Source organism: Rattus norvegicus, chromosome 13, assembly GCF_036323735.1.
Source record: "Rattus norvegicus strain BN/NHsdMcwi chromosome 13, GRCr8, whole genome shotgun sequence".
Classification (NCBI taxonomy): domain Eukaryota; kingdom Metazoa; phylum Chordata; class Mammalia; order Rodentia; family Muridae; genus Rattus; species Rattus norvegicus.
The window spans coordinates 73537886-73561362 of record NC_086031.1 but is presented as its reverse complement, the minus strand read 5'-3'; the positions used below and the strand labels follow the sequence as shown (position 1 = coordinate 73561362).

General features: G+C 38.9%; 1 protein-coding gene across 3 annotated transcripts in view; it reads left to right on the top strand.

The window, feature by feature from the left end:
* Positions 1-23477, top strand: part of Pappa2 (pappalysin 2) — a 276315-nt gene that overhangs the window by 122337 nt on the left and 130501 nt on the right. For all 3 annotated transcript variants that reach the window (NM_001427778.1, XM_063272601.1, XM_063272600.1), the window contains 3 exons: positions 6229-6320; positions 9955-10148; positions 12016-12162. In NM_001427778.1, the coding sequence (NP_001414707.1) occupies positions 6229-6320; positions 9955-10148; positions 12016-12162 (433 nt within the window). The remainder of the gene's footprint in view (positions 1-6228; positions 6321-9954; positions 10149-12015; positions 12163-23477) is intronic.

Genomic DNA, 23477 nt, shown 5'->3' with positions numbered 1-23477 from the left:
ATTCAATAGGGATATTTGACTCCCTGTGGTCTAATTTCATGAGTTCTTTGTATATTTTGGATATAAGCCCTCTATCAGTTGTAGGATTGGTAAAGATCTTTTCCCAATCTGTTGGTTGCCATTTTGTCCTAACCACAGTGTCCTTTGCCTTACAGAAGCTTTGCAGTTTTATAAGATCCCATTTGTCAATTCTTGATCTTGGGGCATAAGCCATTTGTGTTTTGTTCAGGAAATTTTCCCAGTACCCATGTGTTCGAGATGCTTCCCCACTTTTTCTTCTATTAGTTTGAGTGTATCTGGTTTGATGTGGAAGTCCTTGATCCACTTGGACTTAAGGGTGATAAGAAAGGATTGATCTGAATTCTTCTACATGCTGATCTCCAGTTGAACCAACACAGTGTCCTTTGCCTTACAGAAGCTTTGCAGTTTTATGAGATCCCATTTGTCGATTCTTGATCTTAGAGCATAAGCCATTGGTGTTTTGTTCAGGAAATTTTTTCCAGTGCCCATGTGTTCCAGATGCTTCCCTAGTTTTTCTTCTATTAGTTTCTATTAGTTTGAGTGTGTCTGGTTTGATGTGGAGATCCTTGATCCACTTGGACTTAAGCTTTGTACTGGGTGATAAGCATGGATCGATCTGCATTCTTCTACATGTTCACCTCCAGTTGGACCAGCACCATTTGCTGAAAATGCTATCTTTTTTCCATTGGATGGTTTTGGCTCCTTTGTCAAAAATGAAGTGACCATAGGTGTGTGGGTTCATTTCTGGGTCTTCAATTCCACTGCTCTATCTGTCTGTCTCTGCACCAATACCATACAGTTTTTATCACTATTGCTCTGTAATATTGCTTGAGTTCAGGGACAGTGATTCCCCCAGAAGTCCTTTAACTGTTGAGGATAGTTTTAGCTATCCTGGGCTTTTTTGTTATTCCAGATGAATTTGCAAATTGTTCTGTCTAACTCTATGCAGAATTGGTTTGGAATTTTGATGGGGATTGCATTGAATCTGTAGATCATTTTTGGTAAAATGGACATTTTTACTATATTAATTCTGCCAGTCCATGAGCATGGGAGATCTTTCCATCTTCTGAGATCTTCTTCAATTTCTTTCTTCAGAGGCTTGAAGTTCTTATCATACAGATATTTTACTTGCTTGGTTAAAGGCACACCTAGGTATTTTATATTATTTGGTACTATTATGAAGGGTGTCATTTCCCTAATTTCTTTCTCGGCTTATTTCTCTTTTGAATAGAGGAAGGCTACTGATCTATTTGAATTAATTTTATACCCAGCCACTTTGCTGAAGGTGTTTATCAGGTTTAGTAGTTCTCTGGTGGAATTTTTGGGATCACTTAAATATACAATCATATCGTCTACAAATAGTGATATTTTGACTTCTTCCTTTCCAATCTGTATCCCTTTCTTCTCCTTTTGTTATCTGATTGCTCTGGCTAGGACTTCGAGATCTATATTGAATAAGTAAGGAGTGGGCAGCCTCCTCTAGTCCCTGATTTTAGTGGGATTGCTTCAAGTTTCTCTCCATTTAGGTTAATATTAGCTACTGGTTTGCTGTATATGGCTTTTACTATGTTTAGGTATGGGTCTTGAATTCCTATTCTTTCCAGGACTTTTATCATGAAAGGGGTGTTGAATTTTGTCAAATGCTTACTCAGCATCTAATGAAATGATCATGTGATTTTGTTCTTTCAGTTTGTTTATATAATGGATTACGTTAATGGTTTTCTGTATAGTAAACCATCCCTGCATCCATGGAATGAAGCCTACTTGATCATGATGAATGATTGTTTTGATGTGCTCTTGGATTCAGTTTACAAGAATTTTATTGAGTATCTTTGCATCGATATTCATAAGGGAAATTGATCTGAAGTTCTCTTTCTTTGTTGGGTCTTTGTGTGGTTTAGGTATAAGAGTAATTGTGGCTTCATAGAAGGAATTCGGTAGCGCTCCCTCTGTTTCAATTTTGTGGAATAGTTTGGATAGTGTTGGTATGAGGTCTTCTATGGAGGTCTGATAGAATTCAGCACTGAACCCATCTTTTTGGTTGGGAGACCTTTAATGACTGCTTCCATTTCTTTAGGAGTTATGGGGGTTGTTTAAATGGTTTATTTGTTCCTGATTTAACTTTGGTACCTGGTATCTATCTAGGAAATTGTCCATTTCCTGAAGATTTTCAATTTTGTTGAATGTAGGCATTTGCAGTAGGATCTGAAGATTTTTTGAATTTCCTCTGAGTTTGTTGTTATGTCTCCCTTTTCATTTCTGATTTTGTTAATTTGGACATAGTCTGTGTGTCCTCTCGTTAGTCTGGCTAAGGGTTTATCTATCTTGTTGATTTTCTCAAAGCACCAGCTTTGTTTCTGTTGATTTTTTTGTATAGTCCTTTTTGTTTCTTCTTGGTTTATTTCAGCTCTGAGATTGATTTTTTTTCCTGCCTTCTACTCCTCCCGGGTGTGTTTGCTTCTTTTTGTTCTAGAGCTTTTAGGTGTGCTGTCAAGCTGCTGACATATGCTCTCTCCTTTTCCTTTCTTCAGGCACTAAGAGCTATGAGTTTTCTTCTTAGCACAGCTTTCATTGTGTCCCATAAGTTTGGGTATGTTGTACCTTCATTTTCATTAAATTCTAAGAAGTCGTTAATTTCTTTCTTTATTTCTTCCTTGATAAGGTTATCATTGAGTAGAGCATTGTTCAACTTCCATGTATATGTGGGCGTTCTTTCCTTATTGTTATTGAAGACCAGCTTTAGCCTGTGATGGTCTGATAGGATGTGTGGGATTATTTCTATCTTTCTGTATCTGTTGAGACCTGTTTTAGGACCGATTATATCATCAATTTTGGAGAGAGTACCATGAGGTGGTGAGAAGAAGGTATATCCTTTTGCTTTAGGATAGAATATTCTATAAACATCTGTTAAATCTATTTGGTTCATGACTTCTCCTAGTTTGTCTATGTCTCTGTTTAATTTGTTTCCATGATCTGTCCATTGATGAGAGTGGGTTGTTGAGATCTCCTACTACTATTGTGTGAGGTGCGATGTGTTCTTTGAGCTTTAGTAAGCTTTCTTTTATGTATGTAGGTGCCCTTGTATTTGTAGCATAGATATTTAGGATTGAGAGTTCATCTTGGTGGATTTTTCCTTTGATGAATATGAAGTGTCCTTCCTTATCTTTTTTGATGACTTTTGGTTGAAAATCGATTTTATTCTGTATTAGAATGGCTACTCCAGCTTGCTTCTTCAGATCATTTGCTTAGAAAGTTGTTTTCCAGCCTTTTACTCTGAGGTCATGTCTGTCTTTGTCTCTGAGGTGTGTTTCCTGTAGGCAGCAAAATGTTGGGTCCTCATTGCGTATCCAGTTTGTTATTCTGTGTCTTTTTATTGGGGAATTGAGTCCATTGATGTTGAGAGATATTAAGGAATAGTGATTTTTGCTTCCTGTTATATTCATGTTTGGATGTGAGATTATGTTTGTGTGCCTGTCTTCTCTTTTTTTATGTTGTAAAACAATTAGTTTCTTGCTTTTTCCAGGGTGTAGCTTGCCTCCTTGTGTTGGGCTTTACCATTTATTATCCTTTGTAGGGCTGGATTTGTAGAAAGATATTGTGTAAATTTGGTTTTGTCATGGAATATCTTGGTTTCTCCATCTATGTTAATTGAGAGTTTTGCTGGATACAGTAACCTGGGCTGGCATTGGTGTTCTCTTAAGGTCTGTATGACATCTGTCCAGGATCTTCTGGCTTTCATAGTCTCTGCTAAGAATTCTGGTGTAATTCTGATAGGTCTGCCTTTATATGTTACTTGACCTTTTCCCCTTATTGCTTTTAATATTCCTTCTTTGTTTTGTGCTTTTGGTGTTTTGACTATTATGTGATGGGAGGAGTTTCTTTTCTGGTCCAATCTATTTGGAGTTCTGTAGGCTTCTGGTATGTTTATGGGCATCTCTTTCTTTAGGTTAGGGAAGTTTTCTTCTATGATTTTGTTGAAGATATTTACTGGTCCTTTGAGTTGGGAGTCTTCACTCTCTTCTATACATATCATCCTTAGATTTGATGTTCTCATTGTGTCCTGGATTGCCTGTATGTTTTGGGCCAGTGTTTTTTTCTGTTTTATATTATCTTTGATAGTTATGTTGATCATTTCTATGGGATCTTCTGCTCCTGAGATTCTCTCTTCTATCTCTTGTATTCTGTTGGTGATGCTTGTATCTATGGCTCCTTGTCTCTTCCTTTGGTTTTCTTTATCCAGGGTTGTCTCCCTTTGTGCTTTCTTTTGTGCTTCTATTCCATTTTTAATTCCTTCACCTGTTTGATTGTGCTTTCCTGTAATTCTTTCAGGGACTTTTGCATTTCCTCTCTATAGGCTTCTGCTTGTTTATTTGTGTTTTCCTGCATTTCTCTAAAGGAGTTCTTTATGTCTTTCTTGAAGTCCTCCATCATCATGATCAAATGCGATTTTTAAATCTAGATCTTGCTTTTCTGGTGTGTTTGGATATTCAGTGTTTGCTTTGGTGGGAGAATTGGGCTCCGATGATGCCATGTAGTCTTGGTTTCTGTTGCTTGGGTTCCTGCGCTTGCCTCTTGCCATCACGTTGTCTCTGGTGTTACCTTGTTCTGCTGTTTTTGACAGTGGTTATACCGTCCTATAGGCCTGTGTGTCAGGAGTGCTGTAGACCTGTTTTCCTGTTTTCTTTCAGCCAGTTATGGGAACAGAGTGTTCTTCTTTCAGGAGTGTAGTCTTTCCTGTCTACTGGTCTTCAGATGTTCCTGTGGGCATGTGTACTGAGTCCACCAGACAGGTCACTTGGAGCAGAAAAGTTGGTCTTACCTCTGGTCTCAGGACTGAAGTCACTCTCAGAGCCGGTTTTGAGCTTTCTGTAAGGGCAGCAACCAGAAGGGCCTGCCCCGCCTTCTCTCGGGACCCTGTGCACAGGGGGCCCAAATAGTGCTAGGCCTTTTCCTCTAGAGTCAGAAATGGGGACAGACAGTAGTCTCCTCTGGCTTCCCAGGTGTGTCTGCCCCTCTGAAAGTAAAGCTCTCCATCCCATCGGGTTTGGGTATAGGGAGCTGTTTGACCAGGTCCCTTCAGATCCGGGCAGTGTCTGGACCACGGCATTGAGTGCCCCTATCTTCCTGTTCCCAGAGGCCCTATACAGTCCTCTTGGGCCAGGGATGTGGACAAGGGTGGGTTGTACTGATTGTCTCTCCTGCCCTGCAGTCTCAGGAGTGCCCACCTGTCTGGGCGCTGAGCTCTCTCTCCCACAGAGTTTGGGAGCAGGGAGCTGTGGGCCAGGATCAGCGAGGTTCAGGCCCCAGCTAGAAACCCAACATTCTACTTTCAATGTGTATGAAATCATCTTCCTTTTTCCCAAATATGAGCAACATCACAGGATAGTTAGTTCTCTTTCTGTGCCTGCTTTATTCAACATGATCTCCATCTCTATCCATGCTGCTTTAGAGGACTGGCTTCTTTTCCTATGAGGCTGGACAGTATTCTATTGGATGTGTGTAACAGTTACTTTTCCATCCATTGATTGACACTTAGGTGGTTTCTATCTTTTAGCCGTGTCAAAGAATGCTGCAATGAATATTACATTACTGACAACTCTTTGACATACTAATTCCATTTCCTTTGAATATACCCAGGAGTTGAATTTCCAAGTTACATATTAATCCTGCGTGTGTGAGTGTATGCCTGTGCATGTGTGTGTTTGTGTGTGTGTGTGTGCGCATGTGTGTGGTTGTTGTACTCAGTTTCTTTTATCCAGATTTTATAATTTGCCATCTAAATGAGATTGCTTTCTAGAATTCTATTTTCCATATTGTTTATTAGTGTACTACAATGCTACTGTTCTTGCAAATCACTGGATCTAACAAATAAATACAGCAAATTTGAAAGACACAAATCAGCTAATTCCAAGTCTCCATTTATCACAGGGCTGGTGGTTCATCTCACCAGGCACACTTCAGAAGTTCTTCCACATGTTCTTGAGCTATAATTCACTTGATATCTAGGAATTCCTAAAACCCCCAGATGATGCTAATCTACCATTTTGCTAACCTCACTTCTACTTTAAATATTGTTTATTTAGTATTTTCTGTAGATTATTTCATATTTTTACACAGCTTTTAATTTTTAAAGCATGATGAGGAGTTGAAATGAATTGATGGCAGCTGAATGAGTAAATTCACGTGTATCTAAATGTATATTTCTAGGAGTATGGGAGAAATGTGTGATGATGGAGACTTGTTGAATGGAGATGGGTGCTCAAGAGCATGTGAACTGGAGGAAGGCTTCAATTGTGCAGGTGAGCCTAGGGGATTGGGATCACATCTTATTTTTAGAGCTATATCAGTGTATTGTTTTTGAATTCTTAGTGTCCTGTATCTTAATGATGATTAAAACAATAACCCCAAATATTTCACATACAGCTACTTTTAACCATGAAGAAACTAAACAAAGGCATGAAAGGCTTAAATAATTTTTTTTCTTATTTATCTGAATGTGCTAGCTAGGATTTGAGCCAAGGAAGAACAGATCTAGAATTTCATGTTAAACAGATTGTACTGGTCCATAGCTTGACCGTACCAAGGCCTTTCTTGGGTCCTCATGCATATACCAAAAGCCAGATAAGCAGAACAATCATGTAGGGTCTATATACAAATTAGGGTCAAGAATAAGGCAGAGGAGAAGCAAGATATCTCTTGATATCTAGTTTGGTTGATGAGACCATAAAGACTAGCAGAGGGCCATGGTGTTTCCTGACCTGGGGATGACTTCATATCTAAACTCTTGGCATTAAGGGGTAGCACACAACTCTCCCCCTAGTTACAATGAACTATCTATCCATGGACATGTTTCTTAGATGCAAACTATTACCCATCCCGTACATTGCAATGATTGTCTGGAGTATAACCCCACATCAAACTCACTTTAAATATCAGTGCATTTGAAACCACTTCAGCCTCCTTTAACTCTTGAGACAATGTAGCATATTATAATATGTAGAACTTGTTATTAAGGTGTCAACTACTACATAAAACAGGGTGACACCCCTGCTCTCCAGCACCAAATCTCTGAGTCGTAGACTCTTAGCATCACCTATTTGATTACCTAGTCCTTTGCCCACCCAAACAATGGTCCACTGAGTGCCCTGTGTTAAGTAGCATCACATATACCCCACTGTCTGTAATGCAATAACATCCGAAGGAGACTGTTTCCTTCCAGATAGATGGAGTAGTTTAGAGTCCAGCTTTTCAGTTAGAGAAGTTACTTCTATCCAGTCCTGAGAAATGGGCACATAGTTTCAGCTTACATAATTCTGGCAATGTAAAAGGTACTTGAAACAGATGATTCTGTTTAACAATGGCCTTATCTGCTATAATTTTTTGTCACCCAGTTTTCATTTTGTACATTGAGGCTCAGACCATCTTAGTGACTCATCAAAGGGTATACAAGGGCTCTGCCAAGCTGGCCCCAAAATGTAACTTCTAATATATTGAACCAAGTGAGAGTTTCTTATGATGAAGCTACAGAGGATACATTTTTCCTGTTTTATTTGACTACCATTCAGATATTTGAAATGCCTCTTCACTCTTATCCTTTCCAATCCAAACATCCCCCTCATGTGATTAGGTTTCCAGACCCTTTCCTATTTACCCCAACCTGGCATGCTTTGTATGGTCAATGCCCAGAAAGGAATCCAATACCCCAGATGTGGTCTGGCTGTGTAGAGTATGCTGAACAAATTACCCCCCTCTTTTGTGCACAAGTATTTGTTAATGCTACCTCTGTTTGTATCATTTCTTCTTGGTAGCCACATAGTGGTCACACATGGAAAATAGGCACACATTCTCTGCACAGTGCACCATCTCCAGTGGGGCTCAAGTCTCATTTAACTCAAGAACAGCATTTATGTTGTTTCTATCTCATTTGATCCTTGGACTCATATTTTCTCAGTCTCTCAACTCCAGTAAGACTATATCACAATTACTGTAACTATACTTAAAATACCATATTTAAGCTTAAATTTAAGTAATTGGCTGAGTTAAATTGATGTGGTATATCCTACTATTAGACATCTTTTTGGTGAGTAAATTTATTGTATGTTAAGCATATGATTTTACTCTGTTACTTTTCAAAAAAATAGATTGGTTGGAACATGTTAAATGTGATTTAAAGCAGTCCATTATTTTCTTATGGAATTGCAAAAAAAAAACTCAAAAAAACAAAAAAACAAAAACAAAAACAAAAAAAACCACAAAACCAAAACCAAAAAAAAAAAAAAAAAAACCAAAGTGTTAGAAAAAGAAACAAGAAATGAAAAGGAGCAATACATGAGTTATGGATAGAAGGTATATCATATATGTATATAATTGTCATAAATAATAACAAAGGCAGAGAGAGAGAGAGAGAGAGAGAGAGAGAGAGAGAGAGAGAGAGAGAGAGCTTGCTCTGCTAGGAATGTTGTTTCAAATGTACATATGCTGGATGAGATGCTGAGGACGCCATAAATTTGATCGACTGCAGATGAAGACTTTAAATGGGCTTAGAACCATGTCCTATAAAGAGTGGCTGACACTGGCATACAGAAGTAGGTTTACCATGGAAGGGTAAATCTCAGACAATTATTAGGGAAAATAATAACTGTATATGGGTGAGTAGCTGACAAATTGCCAGAATATATCTGTGGAATTTCTATGAGGAAGAAAATAAGTAATGAAAAAGCATACTATAGTAATAATAAATCTGAGCTATAGTTTTACTGAGTCGGTGCTGAATAGTGCAGACTTGTTTTGAATCTTAATTCTACTTCAGTATCCTGTTGCTTTAAGTACATATGGGAAACTGAGTTGTGCTATCAATATTAATTGCTGTACATTTTGATGGACAGCTTCCCACACTAAAAGAAGCCAGTCTACAAAGGAGCAAAACTATACACCTAGTCGAAACTGTCCAGTGTGGAGGGGTAGAACTTGCTTGCCCAGTGCATTCAGGTTCATCTTACAACTCCAACGGTTTCCCCCAAATATTCCTGTCTTCTTTGTGTGTTATGCTCCAGTATGAGGTGGTACAGGCTGAGAGAGGAAATGGGCCTATATTATGTAAGTCTCACTCAAACCAAGCACCATAGATTGTTAGAGTCACTTTTCTATTCAGACAAACTCATTTAGATGTGTATTTCTCATTTAAAAAACAAACAATAGGAATAAAAAAGAAACCTTCACACCTCATGGTTGTCCTAAGCTGAGAGACCTGAAGCCTCCACGAGACAGTCTACGTACAGACTTTCACACAGTACCTGAGCAGTTATGTGCTCAGAGAAAAACATCTCAGTGGCAAGAGACATTTAAAATAAATCTTAATTTGGTGAAGAACTTCTTAAATAATTGAATGTTTAAAAAACAGTGAAGGAAACTCAAATACATCTACATCATACTGTTTATTTAAATTCTATTTTGACTTTTTTCCTATGTCCCATGTGTTTCTAACATACTTCACATCTCATTCAACTTTCCCTAAAATACCTTGGCTAGACATGATAGCACATGCCTGTAATTGTAATACTCGAGAGGCAAGAAAGTCAGGAGTTCAGAGCCAACCTAGGCTACCCAAGACTCTGTTGCATTAAATCCCAACAAAACAAATCAAATAAAATCAACTTTTCCCCTATATACAGGTTATAGAGCTTTTTTCTTCTTTCCCCTTCTCTCCCAAGTCCAATCTTTCCTATAACTTTATTAGATTCTGATTCTTCCCTCATAGAGTGACCTCTTTTCTCCAAGAATGTTGGAATTGATATTTTGGATACGGTGCTCTCCAGTTATCACAAGATTGTCTTTAGAGTGTTGAAGAAGAATTGCTGGGAATACTATCATTTTAAATTTCCCCTAAAAGATATGAAAAAAAATTCTTTAAATGCTATCCATGTTTCTTTGCAGGGGAGCCAAGCCTTTGCTACCGGTATGAGGGAGATGGTATTTGTGAAGCTTTTGAAAAGAAAACCAGCATCATAGACTGTGGCCTTCATACTCCGGAAGGATATTTGGACCAGTGGGCTAGCCAGGCTTATTCCTACCATGAAGACAAGAAGAAGTGTCCTGTTTCCCTGGTAACAGGAGAACCTCATTCATTGGTAAGTTAGGCCAGAAGAGTGGATTCGGGGCTGTCTGGATGTTTGGGAGCTTGCACTTTATCCAAGATGTTATCATCCTGCTTTGTCCCCACCAAGTTCAGAATAAAGTAATCATAAAATCCAGCACCTCTCATGCACACTACTTGAACTCAACACCAGCCATGTAACTCAAGGCATATGCAAGAACCTTGAAGTTTAACATGCAGCTATTATAAACTATGTTTGGTCGCTACATGTGGTGGAGGTTAGTGTGAATGGATGAAAGGCAGTAATATAAGAGATCAGAAAGTCTGAATTACACAGCCGGACCCACTGCTATTACTGTTACTGTGAATATGGACAGATTACTTACCCTCTTTTGGTCCACATTTATTGATATCTATTGTATATAACAGGTCAGTGGAGAGCAAATTTTATTTAAATTATTATTGAAGAAGTGCTAGAGTTAATAGTTAAAATAAACTGAGTGAATTCTTTGAATTCTTTCCCCTATCTACCTAGCAGATCTTGGGAAGACTCTCAGAGAGTATGCTAATGGGATTGGTGAATTAAGATTGAAAACTTAAGACAAGACGAAGGGCAGTTGGCTCTTGGGTAGCATTCTATATACTTTCATCACCAAATAGCCTCTCTGCTCAATGGGCAAGATAGTCTCCAGAGATAAAACCAGGCCTCTGGGTATTGGAGGGCAGTATGAAAGAACTGTATTACAAACTCCCACTTTGAGGAGGCATTTCTCAATACGTAGACAGAATTACTCAAGATTCCTGTCTCGGTGTCTCATCAAAGATGCCAGTGTATAGATTCCAGCACTTTCATTCTTAGCCTGGAGTTTCCTTTTCCTTGCTAGTAACATGGTTATTGCCATTGTAAGCATGAAGTAAACATTTCGTGAGTGTGTGTGTGTGTGTGTGTGTGTGTGTGTGTGTGTGTGTGGTGCCTGGGGTTTGAACTCAGGGCCTAGCACAGCACTGAATGCTTTGTCACTGAGTTGTGCTCCTAGAACCTTGCATTTATCTTTCCATGGGGGGGAGGGGAAAAAGGAAGCAGGTCAAAGGGATGGCTGTGCATGGCAGCTGAGCGTTTGCCCATGCTTATTGGGAAAATGGCAAATTTTCTAGAAGCTCAACACTAGATATTTTACCCCTATCTTACTGGTCTATTTAGTCACCTTTATTTGTAGGAAACCTTAAGGAAATGAGTATTTACTTAACTGGATAACTTTGGACAATGCTGATGTTCGTTAGTGGAAAGGTGATTGGGCAAGAAGATACAATGAGGTGACTAGCCTTTTCTGCCACATTCTCTTTGCCAAGTCTTGGCGTTTGTATCCTTGGAGTTTCGGAGCTCAGTGGCGAAGACTCAGGAGAATTGGTGATTCTGAGTTCATGGCAGCTCTCTGAAGTGGCTTTTAGTCTAGCCTGAATGTCTTCTTTAAGTGTAGTAGGAGATATTTTCTGGAATTTTGCTTCTTGGGGTCTCTACCTAGCCCTGTCTGCCTGATTCAGTATCTTCCCTACAGGGTCAATTGCTGGAGATTGGTAATGACCTAACCATCACTCTGGAAAGAGTTGCAAAGTGAACCCTTGGATTAGTCTTCTGAAGTGTGCCAGAAAGGTTCTTTGGGCACTTTCCCATACTGATGATGGACAGAGAGTTGTCCTATGTGTTTTTCTTCCCTAGTGAGATATATATTGGGGGCAACAGCATTGAGAAATTCTTCTATATGAATTGTGGATTTTCTGCACTCTCCATCTATTAGCGTGACCATTAAGCATGTAGAAGAGAGAAAAGTAGGCTTTATGCTGGCGAGCTTTCTTGACTTAATTTACATAACACTTAATTTGGGATTGATAATGCATTTCAGATTTGTACTTCACGCCACCCGGATTCATCCCCATATCATCTCTTTCCTGGCTGGTTTCCCTGTGTCTTCAATCTGAAGAAAGACCAGGATGCAGGCAGGGAGAAGTCGAAAGATAGCCTGCAGAAGGAGAATGAAATTTGGCTCGAAGTAAGTGACCCAAATATCTGTCTGTAAATCCTGCAAAGAGAGACACACGTGCATGCAAGTATATGGGTAAAATTCAGAATTTGATCGATTCATTAGAAATTTTCCTTTTGTTATCTCAAAGTATTTATATCTTAAATTTATTTTCGTCTTTCTCTGAAGTTTAGACCTCCATATGGGTAATCACTCTTGGAAAGTAGTATAGACCACAAACATGTAAAATGAGAAATGAATAGCTCAACTACCCTAATTGACCATAAAAATAGAAGCATAGGGTGATTAATATCACAGTGGCAAAGGCTCGGCTACGCCCCTTGTCTGTTGCATGGCAAACATATCTAGATTTCTTTCTTTTGCACAGCTTTTGAGGAGTTTTGTTTGTTTGTTTGTTTGTTTGTTTTTTAATGCCTAGGATTTTGGGCAGCCTAGGTCGTTCTCAAATTCTATACCTCTGAAGAAGACCTTGAAGTCTTGCTCTCACTTCACCTGATGAGTGCTGGCATGACTGGTGTATACCACCATAGGCAGCTTATACAGTGCCAGTAAGAGAAGTCAAGGTTTCACACATAATAAGCATACAGTGTGCTAACTGAAGCACATTGTCAACCCCAGTTTTAGGTTTATTTGAAAAACATGATAGTGTGTTCTTACTGGGTATTGTGGTGCATGTCTTTAATCTCAGCACTTCGGAGGCAGGGACAGGCATCTCTCTGTGAGTTCAAGTATAACCTGGTCTACATAGGGAGTTCTGGGACAAGCAGGCCTTTGTAGAGAGACCCTGTCTCAAAATTTTTACCATGTTCTTCTTGTGTTTAACTTTTTCATCATCCATCATTATAGTCACAAGATTCATTCCTACTGCTCTCCTTAGTCATAATGTTAATCTTCATTGCAGTACAAGAAAAAATATATGCTAATATTAACAGCTCAGTCATTTATGTTAAAAACTTCTATATTTGAATTACCTACAAATTTTCTTTTTTTTTTAATTTATTTAATACTTAATAATAATTCTTTGGTTTCCAGGCAAACATCCCCCTCCCCCCTCCCCTTCCTTATGGGTGTTCCCCTCCCAACCCTCCCCCCATTGCCGCCCTCCCCCCAACAGTCTAGTTCACTGGGGGTTCAGTCTTAGCAGGACCCAGGGCTTCCCCTTCCACTGGTGCTCTTACTAGGATATTCATTGCTACCTATGAGGTCAGAGTCCAGGGTCAGTCCACGTATAGTCTTTAGGTAGTGGCTTAGTCCCTGGAAGCTCTGGTTGCTTGGCATTGTTGTACATATGGGGTCTCGAGCCCCTTCAAGCTCTTCCAGTTCTTTCTCTGATTCCTTCAACGGGGGTCCTATTCTCAGTTCAGTGGTTTGCTGCTGGCATTCGCCTCTGTATTTGCTGTATTCTGGCTGTGTCTCTCAGGAGCAATCTACATCCGGCTCCTGTCGGTCTGCACTTCTTTGCTTCATCAATCTTGTCTAATTGGGTGGCTGTATATGTATGGGCCACATGTGGGGCAGGCTCTGAATGGGTGTTCCTTCAGTCTCTGTTTTAATCTTTGCCTCTCCCTTCCCTGCCAAGGGTATTCTTGTTCCCCTTTTAGAGAAGGAGTGAAGCATTCACATTTTGATCATCCGTCTTGAGTTTCATTTGTTCTAGGCATCTAGGGTAATTCAAGCATTTGGGCTAATAGCCACTTATCAGTGAGTGCATACCATGTATGTCTTTCTGTGACTGGGTTAGCTCACTCAGGATGATATTTTCCAGTTCCAACCATTTGCCTACGAATTTCATAAAGCCATTGTTTTTGATAGCTGAGTAATATTCCATTGTGTAGATGTTAGATGTAGCATATTTTCTGTATCCATTCCTCTGTTGAAGGGCATCTGGGTTCTTTCCAGCTTCTGGCTATTATAAATAAGGCTGCGATGAACATAGTGGAGCACGTGTCTTTTTTATATGTTGGGGCATCTTTTGGGTATATGCCCAAGAGAGGTATAGCTGGATCCTCAGGCAGTTCAATGTCCAATTTTCTGAGGAACCTCCAGACTGATTTCCAGAATGGTTGTACCAGTTTGCAATCCCACCAACAATGGAGGAGTGTTCCTCTTTCTCCGCATCCTCGCCAGCATCTGCTGTCACCTGAGTTTTTGATCTTAGCCATTCTCACTGGTGTGAGGTGAAATCTCAGGGTTGTTTTGATTTGCATTTCCCTTATGAATAAAGATGTTGAACATTTCTTTAGGTGTTTCTCAGCCATTCGGCATTCCTCAGCTGTGAATTCTTTGTTTAGCACTGAACCCCATTTTTAATAGGGTTATTTGTCTTCCTGCGGTCTAACTTCTTGAGTTCTTTGTATATTTTGGATATAAGGCCTCTATCTGTTGTAGGATTGGTAAAGATCTTTTCCCAATCTGTTGGTTGCCGTTTTGTCCTAACCACAGTGTCCTTTGCCTTACAGAAGCTTTGCAGTTTTATGAGATCCCATTTGTCGATTCTTGATCTTAGAGCATAAGCCATTGGTGTTTTGTTCAGGAAATTTTTTCCAGTGCCCATGTGATCCAGATGCTTTCCTAGTTTTTCTTCTATTAGTTTGAGTGTATCAGGTTTGATGTGGAGGACCTTGATCCACTTGGACTTAAGCTTTGTACAGGGTGATAAGCGTGGATCAATCTGCATTCTTCTACATGTTGACCTCCAGTTGAACCAGCACCATTTGCTGAAAATGCTATCTTTTTTCCATTGAATGGTTTTGGCACCTTTGTCAAAAATCAGGTGCCCATAGGTGTGTGGGTTCATTTCTGGGTCTTCAATTCTATTCCATTGGTCTATTTGTCTGTCTCTGTACCAATACCATGCAGTTTTTATCACTATTGCTCTGTAATACTGCTTGAGTTCAGGGATAGTGATTCCCCCTGAAGTCCTTTTATTGTTGAGGATAGTTTTAGCTATCCTGGGTTTTTTGTTATTCCAGATGAATTTGCAAATTGTTCTGTCTAACTCTTTGAAGAATTGGATTGGTATTTTGATGGGGATTGCATTGAATCTGTAGATCGCTTTTGGTAAAATGGCCATTTTTACTATATTAATCCTGCCAATCCATGAGCATGGGAGATCTTTCCATCTTCTGAGGTCTTCTTCAATTTCTTTCTTCAGTGTCTTGAAGTTCTTATTGTACAGATCTTTTACTTGCTTGGTTAAAGTCACACCGAGGTACTTTATATTATTTGGGTCTATTATGAAGGGTATCGTTTCCCTAATTTCTTTCTCGGCTTGTTTCTCTTTTGTGTAGAGGAAGGCTACTGTTTTTTTGAGTTAATTTTATACCCAGCCACTTTGCTGAAGTTGTTTATCAGCTTTAGTAGTTCTCTGGTGGAACTTTTGGGATCACTTAAATAAACTATCATATCATCTGCAAATAGTGATATTTTGACCTCTTCTTTTCCGATCTGTATCCCTTTGACCTCCTTTTGTTGTCTGATTGCTCTGGCTAGAACTTCAAGAACTATATTGAATAAGTAGGGAGAGAGTGGGCAGCCTTGTCTAGTCCCTGATTTTAGTGGGATTGCTTTAAGTTTCTCTCCATTTAGTTTAATGTTAGCAACTGGTGTGCTGTATATGGCTTTTACTATGTTTAGGTATGGGCCTTGAATTCCTATTCTTTCCAGGACTTTTATCATGAAGGGGTGTTGAATTTTGTCAAATGCTTACTCAGCATCTAATGAAATGATCATGTGGTTTTGTTCTTTCAGTTTGTTTATATAATGGATCACGTTGATGGTTTTCCGTATATTAAACCATCCCTGCATGCCTGGGATGAAGCCTACTTGATCATGATGGATGATTGTTTTGATGTGCTCTTGGATTCGGTTTGCCAGAATTTTATTGAGTATTTTTGCGTCAATATTCTTAAGGGAAATTGGTCTGAAGTTCTCTTTCTTTGTTGGGTCTTAGTGTGGTTTAGGTATAAGAGTAATTGTGGCTCATAGAAGGAATTCGGGAGTGATCCATCTGTTTCAATTTTGTGGAATAGTTTGGATAATATTGGTATGAGGTCTTCTATGAAGGTTTGATAGAATTCTGCACTAAACCCGTCTGGACCTGGGCTCTTTTTGGTTGGGAGACCTTTAATGACTGCTTCTATTTCCTTAGGAGTTATGGGGTTGTTTAACTGGTTTATCTGTTCCTGATTTAACTTTGGTACCTGGTATTTGTCTAGGAAATTGTCCATTTCCTGTAGATTTTCAAGTTTTGTTGAATATAGGCTTTTATAGTAAGATCTGATGATTTTTTGAATTTACTCTGAATCTGTAGTTATGTCTCCCTTTTCATTTCTGATTTTGTTAATTTGGACACACTCTCTGTGTCCTCTCGTTAGTCTGGCTAAGGGTTTATCTATCTTGTTGATTTTCTCAAAGAACCAACTTTTGGTTCTGTTGATTCTTTCCATGGTCCTTTTTGTTTCTACTTGTTTGATTTCAGCTCTGAGTTTGATTATTTCCTGCCTTCTCCTTCTCCTGGGTGTATTTGCTTCTTTTTGCTCTAGAGCTTTTAGGTGTGCTGTCAAGCTGCTGACATATGCTCTTTACTGTTTCTTTCTGCAGGCACACAGCGTTATGAGTTTTCCTCTTAGCACAGCTTTCATTGTGTCCCATTAGTTGTGTATGATGTACCTTCATTTTCATTAAATTCTAAAAAGTTTTTAATTTCTTTATTTCTTCCTTGACTAGGTTATCATTGAGTAGAGCATTGTTCAATTTCCACGTATACGTGGGCATTCTTCCCTTATTTTTATTGAAGACCAGTTTTAGGCTGTGGTGGTCTGATAGCACGCATGGGATTATTTCTATCTTTCTCTACCTGTTGAGGCCCGTTTTTTGACCAAATATATGGTCAATTTTGGAGAAAGTACCATGAGGAGCTGAGAAGACGGTATATCCTTTTGCTTTAGGATAGAATGTTCTATAAATATCCGTTAAGTCCATTTGGCTCATGACTTCTCTTAGTCTGTCGACATCACTGTTTAATTTCTGTTTCCATGATCTGTCCATTGATGAGAGTGGGGTGTTGAAATCTCCCACTATTATTGTGTGAGGTGCAATGTGTGTTTTGAGCTTTAGTAAGGTTTCTTTTATGTATGTAGGTGCCCTTGTATTTGGGGCATATATATTTCGGATTGAGAGTTCATCTTGGTGGATTTTTCCTTTGATGGATATGAAGTGTCCTTCCTTATCTTTTTTGATGACTTTTAATTGAAATTTGATTTTATTTGATATTAAAATGGCTACTACAGCTTGCTTCTTCTGACCATTTGTTTGGAAAGTTGTTTTCCAGCCTTTCACTCTGAGGTAGTGTCTGTCTTTGTCTCTGAGGTGTGTTTCCTGTAGGCAGCAGAATGCAGGGTCCTCGTTGCGTATCCAGTTTGTTAATCTATGTCTTTTTATTGGGGAGTTGAGGCCATTGATGTTGAGAGATATTAAGGAACAGTAATTATTGCTTCCCGTTATATTCATATTTGGATGTGAGGTTATGTTTGTGTGCTTTCATTCTCTTTGTTTTGTTGCCAAGACGATTAGTTTCTTGCTTCTTCTAGGGTATAGCTTGCCTCCTTATGTTGGGCTTTACCATTTATTATCCTTTGTAGTGCTGGATTTGTAGAAAGATATTGTGTAAATTTGGTTTTGTCATGGAATATCTTGGTTTCTCCATCTATGTTAATTGAGAGTTTTGCAGGATACAGTAACCTGGGCTGGCATTTGTGTTCTCTTAGGGTCTGTATGACATCTGTCCAGGATCTTCTGGCCTTCATATTTTCTCGCGAAAAGTCTGATGTGATTCTGATAGGTCTGCCTTTATATGTTACTTGACCTTTTTCCCTTACTGCTTTTAATATTCTTTCTTTATTTTGTGCGTTTGGTGTTTTGACTAGTATGTGACGGGAGGTGTTTCTTTTCTGGTCCAATTTATTTGGAGTTCTGTAGGCTTCTTGTATGCCTATGGGTATCTCTTTTTTTAGGTTAGGGAAGTTTTCTTCTATGATTTTGTTGAAGATATTTACTGGTCCTTTGAGCTGGGAGTCTTCACTCTCTTCTATACCTATTATCCTTAGGTTTGATCTTCTCATTGAGTTCCGGATTTCCTGTATGTTTTGGACCAGTAGCTTTTTCTGCTTTACATTATCTTTGACAGTTGAGTCAATGATTTCTATGGAATCTTCTGCTCCCGAGATTCTCTCTTCCATCTCTTGTATTCTGTTGGTGAAGCTTGTATCTACAGCTCCTTGTCTCTTCTTTTGATTTTCTATATCCAGGGTTGTTTCCATGTGTTCTTTTTTGATTGCTTCTATTTCCATTTTTAATTCCTTCAACTGTTTGATTGTGTTTTCCTGGAATTCTTTCAGGGATTTTTGTGTCTCCTCTCTATGGATTTCTACTTGTTCATTTATGTTTTCCTGGAATTCTTTCAGGCATTTTTTTGATTCCTCTCTGTAGGCTTCTACTTGTTCTCTAAGGGAGTTCTTCACGTCTTTCTTGAAGTCCTCCAGCATCATGATCAAATATGATTTTGAAACTAGATCTTGCTTTTCTGGTGTGTTTGGATATTCCATGTTTATTTTGGTGGGAGAATAGGGCTCCAATGATGCCATGTAGTCTTGGTTTCTGTTGCTTGGGTTCCTGCGCTTGCCTCTCGCCATCAGATTATCTCTAGTGTTACTTTGTTCTGCTATTTCTGACAGTGGCTAGACTGTCCTATAAGCCTGTGTGTCAGGAGTGCTGTAGACCTGTTTTCCTGTTTTCTTTCAGCCAGTTATGGGGACAGAGTGTTCTGCTTTCGGGCGTGTAGTTTTTCCTCTCTACAGGTCTTCAGCTGTTCCTGTGGGCCTGTGTCTTGAGTTCACCAGGCAGGTCACTTGCAGCAGAAAAGTTGGTCTTACCTGTGGTCCCGAGGCTCAGGTTTGCTCGTGGGGTACTGCTTAAGTCCTCTCCGCGGCGGCAGCAACCGGGAAGATCTGCGCCGCTCTTTCCGGGAGCCTCTGTGCACCAGGGTTCCAGATGGCATTTGGTGTTTTCCTCTGGCGTCTGGATGTGTGCAGAGTGCAGTCTATTCTGGTTTCCCAGGCGTGTCTGCCTCTCTGTAGGTTTAGCTCTCCCTCCCACGGGATTTGGGTGCAGAGAACTGTTTATCCTGTCTGTTTCCTTCAGCTTCTGGCGGTGTCTCAGGCGCAGGGGTCCTGCCGCTCCTGGGCCCTCCCCTACGGGAACCCAGAGGACTTATACAGTTTCCTCTTGGGCCAGGGATGTAGGCAGGGGTGGGCAGTGTTGGTGGTCTCTTCTGATTTGCAGCCTCAGAAGTGCCCACCTGACCAGGCGGTGAGGTCTCTCTCCCACGGGGTTTGGGAGCAGAGAGCTGCTGCGGGCCGGGATCCGCGGGTGTGGGACTCCAAATTTTCTATATTTTCATTACAATGTGTTCTGCTCTAAGTGTTTCTGCCCATTTCTTTCAGTGACCATGTGTAAACTGATAAGTGTCTTCAGAAATGATAGGCTCTTGGTTGGATAGCTTTGGTAGAAGATTGCAAATAATTTCCCAAGTAGTCATGCTAATTTATATTCCACAGGACATTTCTAATTTGTTACTTGCCTTACCTTTTCATCAATACTTGATATTTTATGTTTTGATTTTTACCCCTTCTTTTGAGTGGGTGAAAGTACCCTCCTGTGCCTTCAAGATACACTACATAATTAACAAGATACGGAATCTATCTTTTCCATGGATAGTGGTTATTGTGTATCCTTGTTACATTTTGTCTTTTACACACATAGTCAAGCCTTTATTTAGTTCTTCATTGGGTTACATAGCATATTCTTAATTCATATAACAGAGCTATAATTTTCTGAATAGAATTTCTTTTTCATTTATACGATCTTCAATGTATCACAAAACTCGGTGGCTGTTCCTTCCACCTAAGGGTACCATTAAAGGAAATAAGTTTCAAGTCTTTGTGATGTCTAATAGATTTGTTTCCTTTGTGCCTGGTATGTATTGTGCAGTATAATAAATCCTCACCTTCTCCAAAGAGCTGCTTTCCTGTGACAACTTCTAGAAATGTTCCTGTTTTGCTTTTTCATATTTACGACTCTGATTCCTCTGAAGTTTTTATGCATTGAGTGAGGAAAAAGTTCGCAGTCTCTGCCCCGTGCACGTTCAGTAGATCTAGGGTCAATTTAATCCAACTCAGACCCACTATGCTGCCAGTTACCTTGTCAGAAACCCACAACAGTAGACATGTGATGGCTGGTTTATTGACACGATTCTGCACTTTACCCCATTAGTTCATTTTCTTTGAAATATTAGTATACTTCTCAGTACTAAACATTCTAATCAATCTTAAATCCCATGGCATAAGTCTTAAAGATTCTTCATTTTCTTTCAGAACGTATTAGCTATCTCAATCATTATCATTTAAATTTTATGTGAATTTTATTATCATCATCTGTTTTCTGTCAGTCCTGCTAAGGTTTATCATTTTTTTCTGTTTTCATATAACCAACCAAAGAAATGTATACTTTCATTTTGTTTGTTTTCAGGGCTGTGAAATTCTAGATACGTTTCCAACCATCAAGCTACAATTATGCTTTAAATTTGTGTTTCTTTTTCTGGTAACTGAAAATAATACATTGATAATTGTCCTTTGGTTTTCATATATATATATATATATATATATATATATATATATATATATATATATGTTCTTACACACACACACACACACACACACACACACGGAGGGGGCAGCCCTTGTTTCATATTGTATTGTGAAATCAAAATATGACTCCCCGAAGTTAACAATAATAGAGATGAAGATTATATTGTTTTATGAACTCCTAAAACATTTTTCTCTTCAAATGCTCTTGTATTTTAGGTTAAGCATATGTGGAAGAGTAATATAACAGAGCTTCTTTTGACTCTTTAGTTCATTCTGACGTAAAACAATGGCAAGACAGAGAATCAATGTGTTATATTTCTTTGCCAAGTCCCAAAGATGCCAAGGTAGTTTATCCTTTACTTGTCTTTTCCTTATATGGCCCTTTTGTCCTATGTGACTTACATGACAAAGCTAGTGTTTTCTTATGATGGTGAATTTTCTTATACAGATCTCCATAGACCAGCTCTGGCACTTGTTCTTCACTCTTTCCAGGTTATTTAACACCCCCAAGAGTCCCTTTAGTATGACCTACCTTTGTTTCTTTATGTTAGATCCTCTAGGACAGCAGTTCTCAACCTATGTGTCATGACCACTTTGGCAAACTTCTGTCTCCAAAAATACTTACAATCATGACAGTAGCAAAATCACAGTTATGAAGTAGGAATAAAAATAACATTATTATTAGTTTGGGGATCACCACCACATGAAGCATTATATTAAAGCATTTGGGATGGTTGAGAACCACTGCTCTATGGTATCGTGTTTTTTCTGTCAAAACTACATTCCCTATTTCTGGTGATTGCAGTTTCCCCAACTTTCTCTACCATCATGTCTGATCTCCTGAGTCACCATTCTTAGAGCTGGTTACTTCCACATCATCCATTGATCAGATCTTGCTTCCAGTAACATCATTTTTCTTTGTTGCCCTTTAATATCCTCTTTTGATTATCCATTTTGGCAGATTTTCACATGTATTGTTTATGACTGGGGAGCAAGTTGAATGTGCAACAACATGTATATTGTCTGTCTAAGCCAAATCAGAGCTCCATTCTGTATGATGGAAGAGAAAAGATAGCGAAACGAGAAAAAAATCATGGAAATAAAATAGTTCCAGTCACTAAGAGTTTGCTGCAATCAAGTTCCCATTTAAGTCATTTTGATATTAGCAAGGACAGGAGTAGTTTACTGGTCAGAATTCATGCCTGTTACTTGCAGGGAGATGTGTTGTTGGTGTCGTTGTTGTTCCAAGATTGGCAGTGAAATGTTTACTCAGTTGCTATTAGTATATTGTATCACTTTGATGTGAGTCATGTTGGTGAGTCACTGGTTTTAGTTAAGCTAATTTTATGGCACTATTTGTAGATATGTGAACTATGCACACAGTTGCCAGATTATATTTTTGAATTTCTCCATCTTGCTTATAAATTATCTTTCTTAACAGAAAAGTATGTCTTTTCTTAATCTCTAGGAACACCCATTTAAACCCTGTATGTTCCTATTTTCTTTGAAGTACTTCTTCTTATAGTGAACTTTAAAATACACTAATTAGAACCAACTCAGTCTGCACTTGGTAATGTCACTCCCTTAGTGACCTGAACTGTTGTATATTGGTGATCTTTTCTCTACACTCTCTGTCCTTTCTCTTCTATCATAATGAAGGAAACCTTAACCAAACACCTGACCCTGGGCACCTTGTAGAGATATTGGCTAACATTGTCTTCAAGATACATCTATTGGGATATGCATTAAGATTTGGGAAATATTGCCCCAACTAAATAAGCAATTTAAACACTAGAGCCTCTGTTCTTATTTCTGTGAGCCCTGATCCATTTTTTCAGTTTTTTCTTTGTTATAAGAAACTCCCATGCAAAGCTTGAACTGGGCCGTCTACCTTGAAAGACTCCAGCTTCCTTATTCTCAGTAACATGTGCCAAGGACCCCTCCAGGGCTTGAGCCTCTCTCTAGCTGGCCTTCTTTACTTTTACTCTACACTGCTTTGGATATTAAAAATATTTGAGACAGAATGTCAGATTCTTTTTAATGTGATCTCCTTCCTTCTGAAATATTAAGCTTCTTTGTCCGATGGATTTGCTTGTTCTTAAACATCATCATCATCATCATCATCATCATCATCATCATCATCATTATCATCGTTGTCGTCGTCGTCGTCGTCGTCATATTTTAGGTGTATATCCTATTCCTACTCCCCCAGTAATCTAGGAGAATAATTTCTATGTAGCACATAACTTAAGAGATGCATGCTAGTTCCAGCTACTCCCTAGAATCAGCAGCTCCCCATTCCTCCTTGCCTGACGCTGAAAATGGCTACATGCAACATTTCTGGATTAGAGCAAAATCACCAATCATCAAAAGTTACATTATTGGATAAGGTATTTAGTAAAATATTGATTTCGTGAATCTGTATAGTACCAAATAAATTAGGAAGTGACTTTTGAAAATAAACTATGTTAAACAAAACATTTTCCAAGCAGTGCAGAATTTCTGGCCCTTTACTCTTCATTTTAGTATAATTTAATCTTGACTTGATACACAGATATGATTTGTATGAAGTGAATCAGAGACAAATTTATTACACAAGAGAAAAACAACAGTACTGGA